The sequence below is a fragment of the Semicossyphus pulcher genome, unplaced genomic scaffold (assembly GCF_022749685.1).
Source record: "Semicossyphus pulcher isolate SPU_LCO1_2020_fin unplaced genomic scaffold, fSemPul1.0.p SCAF_16, whole genome shotgun sequence".
Taxonomy (NCBI): domain Eukaryota; kingdom Metazoa; phylum Chordata; class Actinopteri; order Labriformes; family Labridae; genus Semicossyphus; species Semicossyphus pulcher.
In genome coordinates, this window is record NW_027211670.1 from 3,754,805 (window position 1) to 3,769,344 (window position 14,540).

General features: G+C 41.4%; 1 protein-coding gene across 7 annotated transcripts in view; it reads left to right on the forward strand.

Moving 5' to 3' along the window:
- The window catches only part of cacna1g (calcium channel, voltage-dependent, T type, alpha 1G subunit), a 146,113-nt gene that overhangs the window by 103,104 nt on the left and 28,469 nt on the right, over positions 1-14,540 (forward strand). For 5 of the 7 annotated variants that reach the window (XM_069664473.1, XM_069664477.1, XM_069664478.1 and 2 more), the window contains exons 22-25: positions 3,759-3,885; positions 5,401-5,526; positions 5,658-5,747; positions 5,981-6,194. In XM_069664473.1, coding sequence (XP_069520574.1) covers positions 3,759-3,885; positions 5,401-5,526; positions 5,658-5,747; positions 5,981-6,194 — 557 coding nt within the window. The remainder of the gene's footprint in view (positions 1-3,758; positions 3,886-5,400; positions 5,527-5,657; positions 5,748-5,980; positions 6,195-14,540) is intronic. The other 2 variants (XM_069664475.1, XM_069664476.1) reach the window with 1 other exon arrangement.

Here is a 14,540-nt window from a genome sequence, read left to right on the forward strand (position 1 = left end):
GGGAGCACTGGGCAACCATTTCTCTGAGGAGGGATGTCTTCAGTTTGAAAGGAATGCGTAATGGCAGATGGAGAAATGGGATTAGGAGACTTTATGATGAGAGTGAATGAGGGAGAAGGGAGAGACGGGCTGCTCTCAGCCTGGCTCCCTCCTTTCCTGAGGGTGCAGACGACTTACGAGAAAGCAATACTGTAAAATATTTTTTAAAGGTAGGGAGGGGCACAACATTAAATTTATACAGCATATCAGGTTATTGTTGCGCTGCTTTGGGTAAAATACTTAATCTATCATATAAAAGATTAGATCTCTTTTTTAATTACACATATTTTACAAGATGTATGGATTGGTGACTTGGAGGCAAATTGATGACAACTGCACCTAAAAAGGAGCCAATCCCAGCTGTTGACTGGAGGGGTACACCCTGGATTGAGTGCCAGGCAATCACAGACAGACAACCTTTCACGTTCACACTCACAGCTACGGGCCATTGAGAGTCACCAAATAACCCAAGGGTTTGAGAAACTCCACAGAGTAAGACCCACTTTGTACAAATGGGGATTCGCACTAGGAACCCTCTAGTTGTGAGGCGACAGCGCTAACCACTGCATCACCATGCAGCCCCTCTGTATATGTATCATCTCTCTCTTCAAAAAGCCTGTTTGTTCATTTAGATGTTTTATTTAAATAGCAATATGAAATCAAATCTAAAAGTTACAACAGTCTGTAATGTCTGTCGCAACACTAAATTATAAAGTTAAGAATCAGTCTTCTCCGACTTACCAAAAGGCTGCCACAGCCCTGTCATCCATAAAGCTTCCGTTGAGTTTCAATATCAGCCTGTTATTATTATATCAGCTAGTGTGTGTTTTCCCCTCTGGCAGTGCAGAGCACATGGTGTTCACACAGGCAGCAGAATCATCATATTCTTGAGCTTCTTGCTATGTGTCTGTGTGAGTATTATTGCAGGAGGCAGGTGATTCTGTAGTCTGAATGTGTTTTCGCAGAGATGTCTGTTAGTGTTTGCTTCTCATTAGTGATATTAATGAAGGTATTAGGATGCACAAGAGACAATGGTCCACAGGGGTGCACGAGCATGTGTGTGTCTGTCCGTGCGTGGGACAGAATGATGCATCAGCTTTGTGTAACTGGACACACACACACACACACACCTCTGCAGTCATTCATCAAGCTCGCAGCCTGAGCTGAGGGGCTGGCCTCAGGGAAGGCCCAGAGGTTTGGACCCTGTGTCACCATTTGGCACTTTTATGTCACCCAACACCACCTACACCTCATCAACAATGCAGCTTGCAACCTAGAAACCCCTCCTCACTGTGGTGTGTCCATTAATTTTACCTGCCACACTCCCAGACTTCATTGCAGGTAGACTGATTTAAACGGCTTTGTGGGATCGGTGAGGTCATGTGGCCAACAGGTTTGTGTATTGATAAATCTCCCATGCGGTTGCCCCTGTCAGCTCTACTTAAAGCTCATCCGTCATATGACGATGATGTAATTACCCCTAGGCTTCCATTGGGTTGTTTTTGTGCCTGAACACTTGTGGTCACATTTTCTTTTTACCCTCATGTCTTGTACGTGACAGTCGCGATGGCAGCCAGTCAACTCGGCACATAATTACCATTCTTTAAGACATTCGGATAATATCTGTGTGATACCTGAATTCAATGGCTCACAGTTGACATTAACATGTTGCTAATTTAGCACTAGATACATGAACAGTGAGTGGTTAAGTTTGACAGCTAAAGGAGTAAGGACAGCTGTAGGTTTAAAAAGAGGAAAGCGGGAGGTAAATTGCACATCAGGATATAGTAGGAGAGAAAGTTGAGACAAAAAAGAAAAAGTAACGACTGCCTTATTTTTATTCTCTTTATATCCCTGCAACTACCTCCTCTCCCTCGTTTACCTATTTCCTTTCTCCCTGCGTCTCTTAATTACACTCAGTGTTTGCACATGTGCATGTCCAACTTGTTGTTCTCTTCCCCAAGTGTGAAGAGAGAGATGGGCGGTGCATGTGCAGGTGTTGTGCATCGCAGCAGACTACTTCCCGCTCCTTTGTGTAGGACACAAAACAAGGACACGCTCTGATTATGCAGAGAGGTGGATTAGAATAAGACAGCACTAAGTTTTTGCGTCCTGGCCCCCTCCATCCAGCTCCTCCTCATACTTGGTTCCATGTCATATGCAAATAGACATTATGGAGAGGAGCCCATCTCAGTGTGTGTCCTTTAGGTACTCCATCATCAGAGTGTATTGACTCATAATAAGAGACTCTCCTCTCCTTCATTCCACTCCTTAACAAGCCTTTTTACTTGAGCCTATTTGTCAGAGTGGAGCTTGAAAGCAGAACATGATTTAAAGAGGTAAAGAGGTTAGCCGGGGGATTTTCATATGCAAAGCATCAATGTGGGGAAAGGTTTTTTTTTCTATTGCAATGTACGATCTGAGGGAGTGAGTGTAAATGATTTCTGTTATTTTATGGAATCTGTAAACTCACTAACTTCTACAGGTGGAGTTTTTGGGGGAAATTGTTGCTCTTGTTCTCTTATGAGGCTACTTTTTATGTTCATAGATCATGGAGCAATACATATTCAATTAAACAAGTGATTTAAAACACCCTAAAACACAATCATATGTCGGTAAACATTATACAAAATAGATTCATTCAATGACAATCTTCTACTGATCCGCACAGCATCTATCATGTTTAAACTTGACTTACATCCCCACCTTTGCTGAGGACTTCATTGCAAATATATTCTCTCGCCAGCACAACCGCATTAATTCAGAAAGTGTCCAGATGCAGATGCAGCTCTTGAACAATAGTACCCTCTATAGCTCAGCAGGGGTACTGCATCCCAGCATGGCTTTCAAAAGACTGTCAAGAGAGGCAGTGAGCTGCGGAGTAATGAGGTGTAGCCATAGGCTCGTTTATCTCTGATCAGAGGTATTGATCAGTGGCCTCGGTTGGTCCTGGCCTTTTATTACTGCATGTCTTCTCTTGATGTGCTATTGACTCTTCCTTCACTCAGCTGTCTCTTCAGGAGGAAACATACAATGTAGACAAAGGCAGAGCAGATAATCACCCTGACAGCCTCTCCCTGTGTAACATTGTTTTAAGCCTTTTCGGATATCATTTTCTCTATCACATCATCTGGTGTGCGTGTGTTGCAAATGTATGCATGTCCTCTGTGTACACTGTGCACACAGTGATTGTGTGTGCACATTGGTAGGTTTATGTAGAAAATGTGTGTTTCTGTTTTACCCTGGTGGAGAAGCTCAGCTGCAGTGCGGTGCAGTGCTGGGTGCCATGCTGGCACTAATTAAACGTCCTCATCACTTCATTGGCTTAATTAGATGTGTCTGTTTCCTTGACTGCAGAACTGAAAGGAAGCAGAAAAAGGTGTGCAGGACTTTTTAAAGAAGAGCAGAAGTGAATAAAAGATTATTTTGTCTCGAAGTCTCTGAGTCAAGTTGTGTTTTGATTTTAAAAGTTCTGAAAAGTGAGCAAATGGGAAAAGGGGTTACTCACTGTGGTAAATCTAGGGTAATCAGGGGGCAAAAAGAAAGTGTTTAAGCGTGTGCGTGTCCAGGGTTAGAGCCTGAGGGTGTGTTGGGGTTGTGGGTTGGAGCGCTGCAGGCGTTCCTGCTCCATCTGGTCTGAGCTGTGCTGTAAGTGACCCTGCACAAATATACACACATACAGGCAGTACACTAATATCATATTTTATGCTGTGTTCTAGTGTGATCAGCAGAGCCCCAGGGCTGAAGCTGGTAGTGGAGACCCTGATGTCATCATTAAAGCCCATCGGTAACATTGTGGTCATCTGCTGCGCCTTCTTCATTATCTTTGGCATCCTGGGAGTACAGGTGAGAGCGGAAAAGGAGACAGAAATAATAAGGGAAACTAAATGGTATTACGTGCAAAGCCCAGATGGGCAGTCCAACAGTTTTTCACTCATGCACTTCAGCACTCATGTGTTCTTAAGTATTCGCAAGGAAGATTTCATGGCTATCAGCCCAAGGACCAATCTATACCAACAAGCTCTGTGGCCTTGGCACACTTCTGGCTGCTGTCTCTCTGCCATCAGTATGTTTATGTCCATAAACCATCTGTGCAAGTAAAAAAGTGTCATGAAGGGTTAATTGCTGTGATGATACCATGATGCAGTGATGAGAAGCTGTAGCCATTAAAATACTTCCACAGGATTCACTGCACCACCCTTACCCTCCAATGTGGAAAAGGTTAGAATTACAACCATGGTTATTCAGTGACCTATAACTATTCTGTGATCTATTTCACTGTATATCAGGCAGCCATTGTGGTATTCAGTTTCTTTTTTTTGAAAGATTATTTTTACAGATGAAGTGAGACAGAAAATATGGGGATTAGAGAGTGGGGGATGACGTGCTCCAAACACATTGACAGGCTGGGAGTCGAACCTGCGATCAGTGCATCAATGACTGTAGCCTCTGCATATGGGCCGCCTGCTCTACCAACTGAGCTAAACCAGTGCCCCTATTCAGTTTCTTAACCCCAACCTTTATAAACCTAAACCTTGGGTACTTACACAGCTTGGCAGGACGCTTTGTCAGGCATTGTTCTTGGCCAAATACACCTTTCACTCTACATACTGTTGATTGTTTACTGTTGACTGTGATGTATCTTTGGTAAAAGCTAAAGGAGATAAATTAATGTAATGATACATTATAAAAGAAAAAACGTATTTGTACATTAAAGGAATAGTTTGACATTTTGGGGAAACACCTGCTGCCTTGCAGAGAGTTGGTTAGTAGATTGATACATTTATCATGTCTGTATAGTAAATTTATTACAGCTACAGTTTGAAACTGGTTAGCTTAGCTTAGCATAAAGCCCGAATATAGTGAAAATGTACTCACCTGGCTGTTTCTAAAGGTAACAAAACCCTTACTATCTGCGTGGAAGTTTTCCTGCTGGTCTTTCCACTATGTGGAGGAGACTGATCCTTGTATCAGCAGCAGTTGAGCCTCTCAATTATCATTCAGCTCAGGAGCTGGACTTGTTACTGCAGATGTTAACTTTCAACTGGTCTCACTGCAGCTGAAAAGAAATATGGTCTGCAGCTAAAAAACACCACACTCTTTATCAATTTATGAAAGCACTCCTGTGCACAGTTAAAAAGAAGATATTCTGGAAGACATATGAGATGTATATGAATGAATCTATGAACCCTTTAACCTTGTAACAAGGTTTAATTGAAGATTGATGCCCAGTAACATGAGAATGATGATACGATTGGGGAGTGGCAAAGCGTGTTAAAACTCATTTAACAATGATATGGGATAAGTATTGTTTTTAGATAGACTGAATCAACGATGTAACAGCATTGTTTTTCTCTCCAGCTCTTCAAGGGGAAGTTCTTTGTTTGTCAAGGTGAAGATGTAAGAAACATAACCAACAAGTCAGACTGCTTGCTGGCCAACCATAAATGGGTCAGACACAAGTACAACTTTGACAACCTGGGACAGGTGAGGCCTCACAAATAACAATAAATACAATAAAATAAATGTTTTTTTAATAACTTCAATATGAAGTTTGTGCAAGCATTTTAGCATAGTACATATTCTATCTCACTAACTCTTCCCTTTCCCTGTCTCAGGCCTTGATGTCTCTGTTTGTGCTGGCATCAAAAGACGGCTGGGTGGATATTATGTATGACGGTCTAGACGCAGTAGGAGTGGACCAACAGGTGAATACATTCAAACTCTCTCACACATCTACACACATCTTTACACAGAAACACATGTCAAATATGACCAGAGCACATATCATTTGATAATAGCAACAATAACAATTTAATTTTGGACCATTCAACCTGAAATATGTCATTTATAATTTTTGGTAAATGCATGCATACAAAAAAGAAGGCTTGTACTGTGACTGTAAAAAGTTCTAATCCTCGGTATCTTGTGTTTGTTTCAGCCGGTAATGAACTACAACCCGTGGATGCTGCTCTACTTTATCTCCTTCCTGCTGATCGTGGCCTTCTTTGTGCTGAACATGTTCGTTGGTGTGGTGGTGGAGAACTTCCACAAGTGCCGGCGCCACCAGGAGGCCGAGGAGGCCAAGCGCAGGGAGGAGAAGAGACTGAAACGCATGGAGAAAAAGAGAAGGAGTAAGGAGAAGGAGCTGGCTGGTCGGTAGTCTTTCCACATCTTTCTGAGTCCTGCTTGATTTGAGCCTGAGCCTTTTTGTTTTCTTTTTGCTTTTTGATTTGGTTTGGCCGAATCCGGAGGAACGCAATTAGTGAGCTAGTATCTAATCTAGTCCTACAGTTGCTACCATGTGGTAGAACCCTCCCTTTCCGTCGACAATCCTTTCCTTTTAGGGCCTCCGGCTAGTTTTTGTTGCAGTCCGGTGGTCACCTATTCTTGCTCTGCAGACTCTGCTACAGGCTGTGGAGGCGCTTCTTCAATCCCAACATCATATTGATCAAGTTGGGTACAAAAAGGCTTCCATAATCGGCCGGTTTACAGAGCTAGGACAGCTGACAGCTGGTGTTAGCCCCTTCCCTTTCCTTCCTCCCTTACCTTGCCTTGTCTACCACAGACGCCGTGCTTGGGATGGCCCCTTTGAGCATGCCCAGTGAGTGCTGACGGACGGGGCTTGCATGGTGGTGGATATACAGAGCTAGAGGGAGGGGGAGTTGTTGTCTTTTAATCGCCCTAAAATGAAAACGAGACGACCCCCCTCCCTTCCCCTCTTCTGCATGTGGTTTAGTACAGCCGCAGGGGCAGGGATAGACTAAAACCTGGAAGACAATGAAGAGTTTCCCCTTAGTTTTCCTGTAGCTAAGATCTGAGATCACTTGTGGTGATTTGTAGGAGTTAGCTAGTTCCCTGCCTGTTTCTCCTCCCCTCCGGCTGTATAGGAGTTGGTGATAAACGGCTTGGTTTGGTTTTTATTCTTTCCACTGCCTCCTTATGTAAAAATGCAAGTGCTAGCACTTGCTAGCATTAGACTTTTTAGAATTTAGTGGGTATACTTACTTTTACTTTTTTACCTACTTAACCCAAAGGCACTTTCTTTTTTAAAGTATACAAGGAGCAGTGGACACCATTGGTTTCTTATAGCTGAAATAGATCTCCTTGTTGCCGGCTATATGACATGATCATTTTATTTAAAGATATGAATGTTTCCGTCCTACTCTTGAGAAATACAGATGGAAACTGATTTTCCTTTTTCAGGAGGCAAGGGTGCCGGAAAAATCCAGAAACTCTCCCAGACCTGTGCACATAAACACATGTACACTTTCAATCTCAAGAGGCCCTTCTTTTTCCTGAAAGCACACAAAACTTTTCATGTTTACAAGGTTCGACTTTTTCGACATTTTGGTTGAAAGTTTGTCTTTTTTTCTGGCTTTGTACTTCGTGCCAGGAATTGTTTTTTGCTCACAGTATTGTTGAGGGTTGGAAAATGGCTACATTTTGGGTTAATAACATAATAGCACGACAAAATGGCAAAGTCCCTAATAGAAAGAGACAGCTCACTGGTGTAGAAAGTCTGTAAGCTTTCAAATGTTTTGGTTTGAGATCTTTAATTTGAGAGTCAATGGCTTCCTGATTGTTACAAAACAAAACAAGTGGCAATCCAAAGAACTGGACTCAGAATTACTGGAAAGACCAAACGTAGGAACATAAACCAGCTTAATCTTTCATCGCTTCCTTCTGGCCTTACTCCATCCCTCTTTCCCTCTTTCTCTCTCTTTGACTTTCTCGTGTTTCCAACTCTCAGCCATCCTTCCTTCCTTGCTGTCTTCTGCTTCTCTCTGACTAACATGGTCTCATTCCTCTAGATTTATTGGTTCCGGGGGTGAGTTGGGCCCTTTCTGAAGGCACATTGAAAGGTACAGAGTTTCCAGCATGTTCTGTGTGTCCCTTTAAACCCTACACCACCACCGACCACGACTACCCACCATGGTGGCTAGGGTTCCAAGTTCAATGATCACGGGAGGTAGGGCCCCATCCCGCGTTCCCGCCCCCCTGCCTCTCTCCCATCAGCTCTCAGTCCTCTGGACATGCTGTTACCTGTTTTCTCTGTCGTGGCTTTGTCTTTCACAGCTCTATTGCACCGTCCGCGATCCATCCACTGTCCACAGCACTGCACCGCCGCTCCACCACCACCAAAGAAGACTCTTGTTTTAGATTAGGTCGGCAGAGAAACAGAGATGCAGCCATAGTGAGACAGGAAAAGGGTACTATAGTCTCATTGTAGTTCTTTCAGTTGGCATTTAAATACAAAAATCCAGTCTTTTACATCCTTTGCCTTATTTCCTTGTGATGGTCATCTTTTCTGTTGCCTTGGATAGTATAGTGCTCATCAAAGTGCTCATCAACTGCTGAGATCTGGAAACACAGTAACATCGCTTCAACAATGTGTTCAGGCAAGAGAGAAAGGCTAGAGCCTTGATCAAACTTTAGTATGGACCTTAGCTTAGCATGTTCGTATGTTAAGAAACAATTGAAAGAGGAAATATTTAGCATTTTTCAATTACTTTCTCTTCATGGTTGTCTAAGCAACGTGGTGGACTGACCCAGATTAAGAGTTTACAGCAAGGGTAGCAGCCCTGTGGGACTCTACTTAGAGACAGTGGTACTTTGAGAACGCCTGTGGCTGATGGGAATGTGATAAGTTGGACAAAAAATGGTCATAAACAAAGCATCAAAAACGTTTTACTTGATAATGGAGCTAGATGAAAAGTTAGGGATCACCAACGTTATTAGGAATCAACCAGAGGGGGTCATGAGCATGTGTACAAAATGCCAAGCCTTCTGTGTGCTCTAAGGCCAACATCTAAGTTCCTTGGATTAAAGTTGTATAAGAATGTCCTTGAATTGTGCTGGATGTTTACAATGAATGGTTTTTGGTAATCATTAAACCAGATGCCTTTGTTGTCTCTTCCAAATAAGTTTGGCCAACCTTTCTGACCATCAGACTTGCCGTGTTCCTGAACCATCTGACTTGCTAACTACAGAGTTATTAGTTAGCACGGCCTTAGCCAAAACGATGAAGCCTCAATTTTAAAAACTTCAGAGTCATTTAATATGACTAACTTGATGTGGTTCTCTTCTATGTAACGTAAGCTCACTGCTCTGTCTTTAGATCAAAGCCGTAGAGATTAGATAAGGTTGTTCAAGTGTGTAGATTCTCTCTGTAGCTAACATTCTCTTATAACATCCTCTATTAAAGTTCATTGGGCTCCGTTAAAGGGCACTCCACCACAGATATTTAATCAGTAACAGTCTGTTACTTTTCCATAGAGACTGCACTTGACCTAATAGCTTAATTTAAGACAGTGGCCAGTGCCAAAGAATGTATGAGAGTATGAATTATAGCATGGGCTGGTATAATGTATGGAATTGCCTGGGACTGCTGAGGAACTTTATAGTTATAGCTGTGTGCTGTAGTTTACTTCGTGACAGTCAATGGCTCTTCGTTAAATAAAGAAATACAAACTAAAATAAATTATCTTAATAGTTTTTCTCGCTGGATTCTCCACAGAGTTTTATTTCAATAGCTTGTTTTATTCACAGAGTGGGGAAGGGGTTTCTTTAGTGGTCCATTTCTATAGGATAAGAATCAGTAGGATACACTCATTAAAACACAATGTTATTTATTTATTTATTTCAAACGTGTTAAGTAAATAACATAAAACATTCAGGCAAACAAAGCAAATGATGGCATCATTTCTATAAAGACATTTATATTTAGTCTCTGTTCCAAAAGGGTGAACATTGAATCAAGGCTCTTGCCAAACTGTATGAATCTATGTTGACCTAATGGCTGTTTAACGACGACATGCTTTGTACAAAGGTCATGCTGTAGTAGTACAGCTTGTTATTAAATGAGACCACAGCAGTTAACAGCAGTTGCCTCTTGTCGAGCAAAAAGGTCATCTCAGGGCTGTCTGACTACTGTGACTGATTTGCTGGCACACATAGTCGAATTGTGGCATCTCGTTTCCCTGGAAATCTGGTTCAGGTTTTGTTATGATAGGTGGGAGTTGCTTGCAACCTCTTCCCAAACTCTGAAATATGAAAGTTTGTTTACACTTACGGTTATGTCTTTGTTTGCACACATGTTAATGGTTGCAATGTCTGTTTAGCCGGAGCACATTCCTGGAAAGAAGACTGTACGAGACTTTATTCTTCTGGGTGTGTGGTGTGTGTGTGTGTGTGTGTGTTTGTGTCTCAGAGAGCAGATGGTTTCAGAACAGGTTGTAAAATATTCAGGAGGAGCTCTCATCCCCAAATCACCTACCCTCTCATTCTGGATGGCTATTTGAGAGGAGAGAAAGACCCTTACACCCCTTTGTTGGTGCAGGCATGCAGCATTGCACAACTGTGTTGCAGCATTTTGATATTTTCCCCCAGAGGTAATTACATAAGGGCCTAGAACACAAAACACACATACAATACAGCTTCCACATCGTGTGTCACTTTTGTATTTGAGTAAGGGTGGTTAACACTCTCATGAATAAGGTGTTTGTTTGTGTGGTTGGGTGTGCATCCCTGTCAAAGACAGTGTGTTTTTGTGTGAGCGTGTGAACTCTTATCTTTGGCTCGCACAACATCGGAGCAGCCTTCTTTGGAGGATAGGAGGAGGAAGGCAATAATACGAGGAGAGGAGATCATGTCGAATTAAGATTTTGACTGACAATGGATGTAGGATGAGGTGAGATACATAGAAGTGTTAGAATTACAAAACCTCATGAACTCACTGAAAGGTTGGATCAAATTGTATTTATTGAAAAAGTATTTTCCTTCTTTAAGTTGACCCGTGTTGAGTCATGCATTCTTAGACCAGTCAGCTGCTTATGACAGGAAGCTACAGTACACTGCACATTACATAGGCTGAATAATGTTAATATTATTTCTTCCCTGTTCCACCCTCAGAAAGTTATCAGTGGGATGATAGGCTGGGCGTTTTGACAGACAGAGGCTTGTATCAGGGTAATGAAGCTTTCAGTGTGTCTGCAATAGTCTATACTAAAGGATCTGCTGCGTGCATCTGTAGAAGTAGTGGCTGTTTCTGAGATGTGTATCACTCAGGAGACAGTGTATGTGATAAAGGAAAAGATGTCGGGCAGCTGTGGCTCAGTGGTCGAGTCGGTTGTCTCTCCTTTTGAAGGTTGGGGGTTCGATCCCTGACTGCTACAGTCACATGTCGAAGTGTCCTTGGGCAAGACACTGAACCCCAAATTGCTCCCAGTGACATTGCTATCAGGTATGAATGCATAGATCATGATTTGAAATTGGCACTTAGGTCATTGGCATCAGTGTGTGAATGAGTGTGTGAATGGCTGAATGTGACATGTAGTGTAAAAGCGCTTTGAGTGGTCGGAAGATTAGAAAAGCGCTATATCAGTACGGTCCATTTACCATGTTCAAGAGATGAGTCTATCAGCTGTCTGACACTGTTAAAGTGTCCACTTAATGGCAGCTAATAAGAGACACAGGAAAATTAAAATCTGATGCAATTCAATCCTTCAAAATGTGTTATTTCTAAGAATAAGGCTTCAACAAACACTAAACTATGTAAACGGAGCGACCTTAACTATTACTAATAAGGAAAATATGAATAATAACAAAGAGTGTCACCTAGACCTGCTCTTTTTGTAAAGTGCCCTGAGATGACTTTTGTTTTTAAGGCGCTGTATAAGTAAAAATTGATTGACTGATTGGTTGAACTACAAAAGCCAAAGTGCAGTAAGGAAGAAATGGAAGTGTTTGTTGTTGTCTCTGTACAACAGAACAGTAGTATTTGAAATGAAACAATTTTAAGGAAGTGTCAGTTTTAAACATTAATTGGAAGTGTTAACATCATATACAGAATGTGTGTCAGTGTTAGCCTTTAACACTAAATAAACATTCAAAGGTTGTTTAGAATTGTTCAGTAAAAGTCGCGGGACATTTAATAATGATAACTAGGTCTTAAAACAGAAGCCAGACGTTGTAAGAAACAAACAGAACAAGGAAAGCTAACAACCTACCATCCTCAAAGTGTATCAACAGAGGGGAATAAAGATGTGCTGCCAAAGTGCTGAGAGAAGTTATGTTACGTTAGGTGTTGATTTGTGTGATTTAAACATGACTTAGGATTTCTACTTCTAATGATACTCCTGAAACTCAGTCAGAGTTGAGGCTCTGCCATGTTAACAGATGGCCCTCGTCTTCCCAAACAGGCTGAACAGATCAACACTGCAGCCCAAGCAGCTCTGTCTGGGTCAGCCCCCACATGAATTCACTCTGTCATAACACAATCTCATAACATCTCAGCCAAACCAGTCATCTTATCAAGGAATACATGTGCATGGGCAGAATAATGAACAGTACTGCAAATACACAAACGTGTAGTCATCTTGACTGTTTACGTGTCACATTGTAAGCAGTCTGTATTTGTTGTAAGCTGCCGTGACTTTTAAGACTGTTATCCCTAAATTAATCATTTTGTCATTTTTGGCCACAAAGGGCATAACCTGCATAAGATATTAACAGCAAAGAATTTAATACTCACATTGTTTACATCCACTTTTGCCAACCAGCAGACAAAAATAATAATGATTCCTCAACTAATGTTTTCAAACATATTATTCCTCAAGTCCCTGTTAATGGGAAAAAAGAACACATCCTCAACAACACCAGGATCACAAAACACAAAGAGGAAAACTTTAATATCCAATTTCCTCAATTGTCAGTGGAAAGGAACCAGTTCTGCACTGAGCACTACAGAGCCCCCAGTTTTCTGTCATAACACGAAAAGAAACTTAGCAAAGCATTTCGTCTGGTCTTCAATCCCTTCAATCAAGTCCCATTCCATGGGGTGTTCACTACATTTTGGATATTCCCTGTAGGTGACTTGCACATTCAGGTTATTGACTCTAAAAGATCAAAGAGCTTCATTGATGGTAGCTTGATCGGTTGCCTGCCTTCAAAATGTGCCCTGTTCACCTCCAACAAGCACATTATGTAATATATTTACAAAGAGTTTGGTGAACGAAATCATATTTATATAATTTGTTCACTGAATAAAAATACTTTTTTACTTGATAAAATATTTTAAATAACAAGTTTGTACGCTGATGAAGTTTAGGAACTAATAAAACATTTAGAGGTCTAATCTTGAAGATTTCAGTTGCGTTCTCTTGGTGGCACGGTAATTTAACCAGACGTCTACAGTTGACTCCCATTATTATGGTTGTAACTCTTAATTTTCCTCGATAACGGTCACTTTCCTTTTTAGACTGTTTGCCTTCATCTGAGCGTCCAATTTGTTTCTTTTTCTCTGGATTTTCACTTATTTTTGTCCTTTCTGTAGTCATCAATCTTTTCTTTGTTTGTTCAGCCATAGTAGATTACTGTTTACTCGCAACACTTGCACGGACTGGAACAGCAGCCGCTTGGCTCCGCCTACCCTCTCTGGCAGACCAACCACTGCTGCGTGATGGAAAACGCGTCACTAACTGGGCAGCCCTTGTGATTTTTTCCGCAAATATCGCCACAAACACCCGGTCCATAATAATACTATATACTGCAAATGCAAAGGCTTTCATCAGCGGGCCATAGGCTCAGTCACCATTGTGTTACCTCATTCGGTGAGAGATAGTGACTTAACAGACATTTATTTACATGAAAACCTCTGAGATTATACATTTAAATAAAGAATAAAAGTGATAAATTGGTAGTTTTACAGACTGTTAGAAAACATCCTTTGTATTAAAAATAATAGGAATACTCCATCCAGCATTTAGGATTATAACTCTTACTAGAGAAAACTGACTTTTTGAAACCTCAGTAATCCCAAACATTACATGAACTTTTAGGTTCCCAAAGTTTCCAACCTTTTGACCTTTTTTAAGCACTCTAAAATATGTAAATCTTGAACTAAGCCGCCACATAATGTAAGTCTTTATATCTCAGGACAGCCAGTCTAAGAGGGGTAAAGAAAAGAATTAAGCTTAAACTTCTGTTTCACATATATGATGGTTTTCTCATATGCAAAAATGTAGTTCACATCTTTGGCTGATAATGGAGACAATAGCTTACAATGTGCCCGATGTATGCCTGTGTAGATTCATAAATCCTCATCACCTTGAGGTGGGTAAACAAAGTCACTTCCTATGTTGTGGTGCTAATCTCTGTTGTCACTGCATTGCCAGCAATAAACAACAAGATGAGGAAAAAAACACACAAACATGCACATACAGACATCCAAAAATATAAGTGTGGGTAAATGCAAAGCAGCATCACATTACATGAATAGCTGTTCCTTATCTATTAGCTCACACACACGAGCAGGCACACAAGCCAGCCAATGCCAATCCCTAGCTGTATCTAGGTCAGAAATAACAGAGATGAATCTAGCGGAAGTTTCATATCGTTCCTCTTTCTTTCTCCTATTCCACAGTTGTAGAGATGTAATTAATAACACCAGTTGTTCAGGGAGAGGGCGAATAACACAGCGTGTGAGCAGGGAAGGAAGA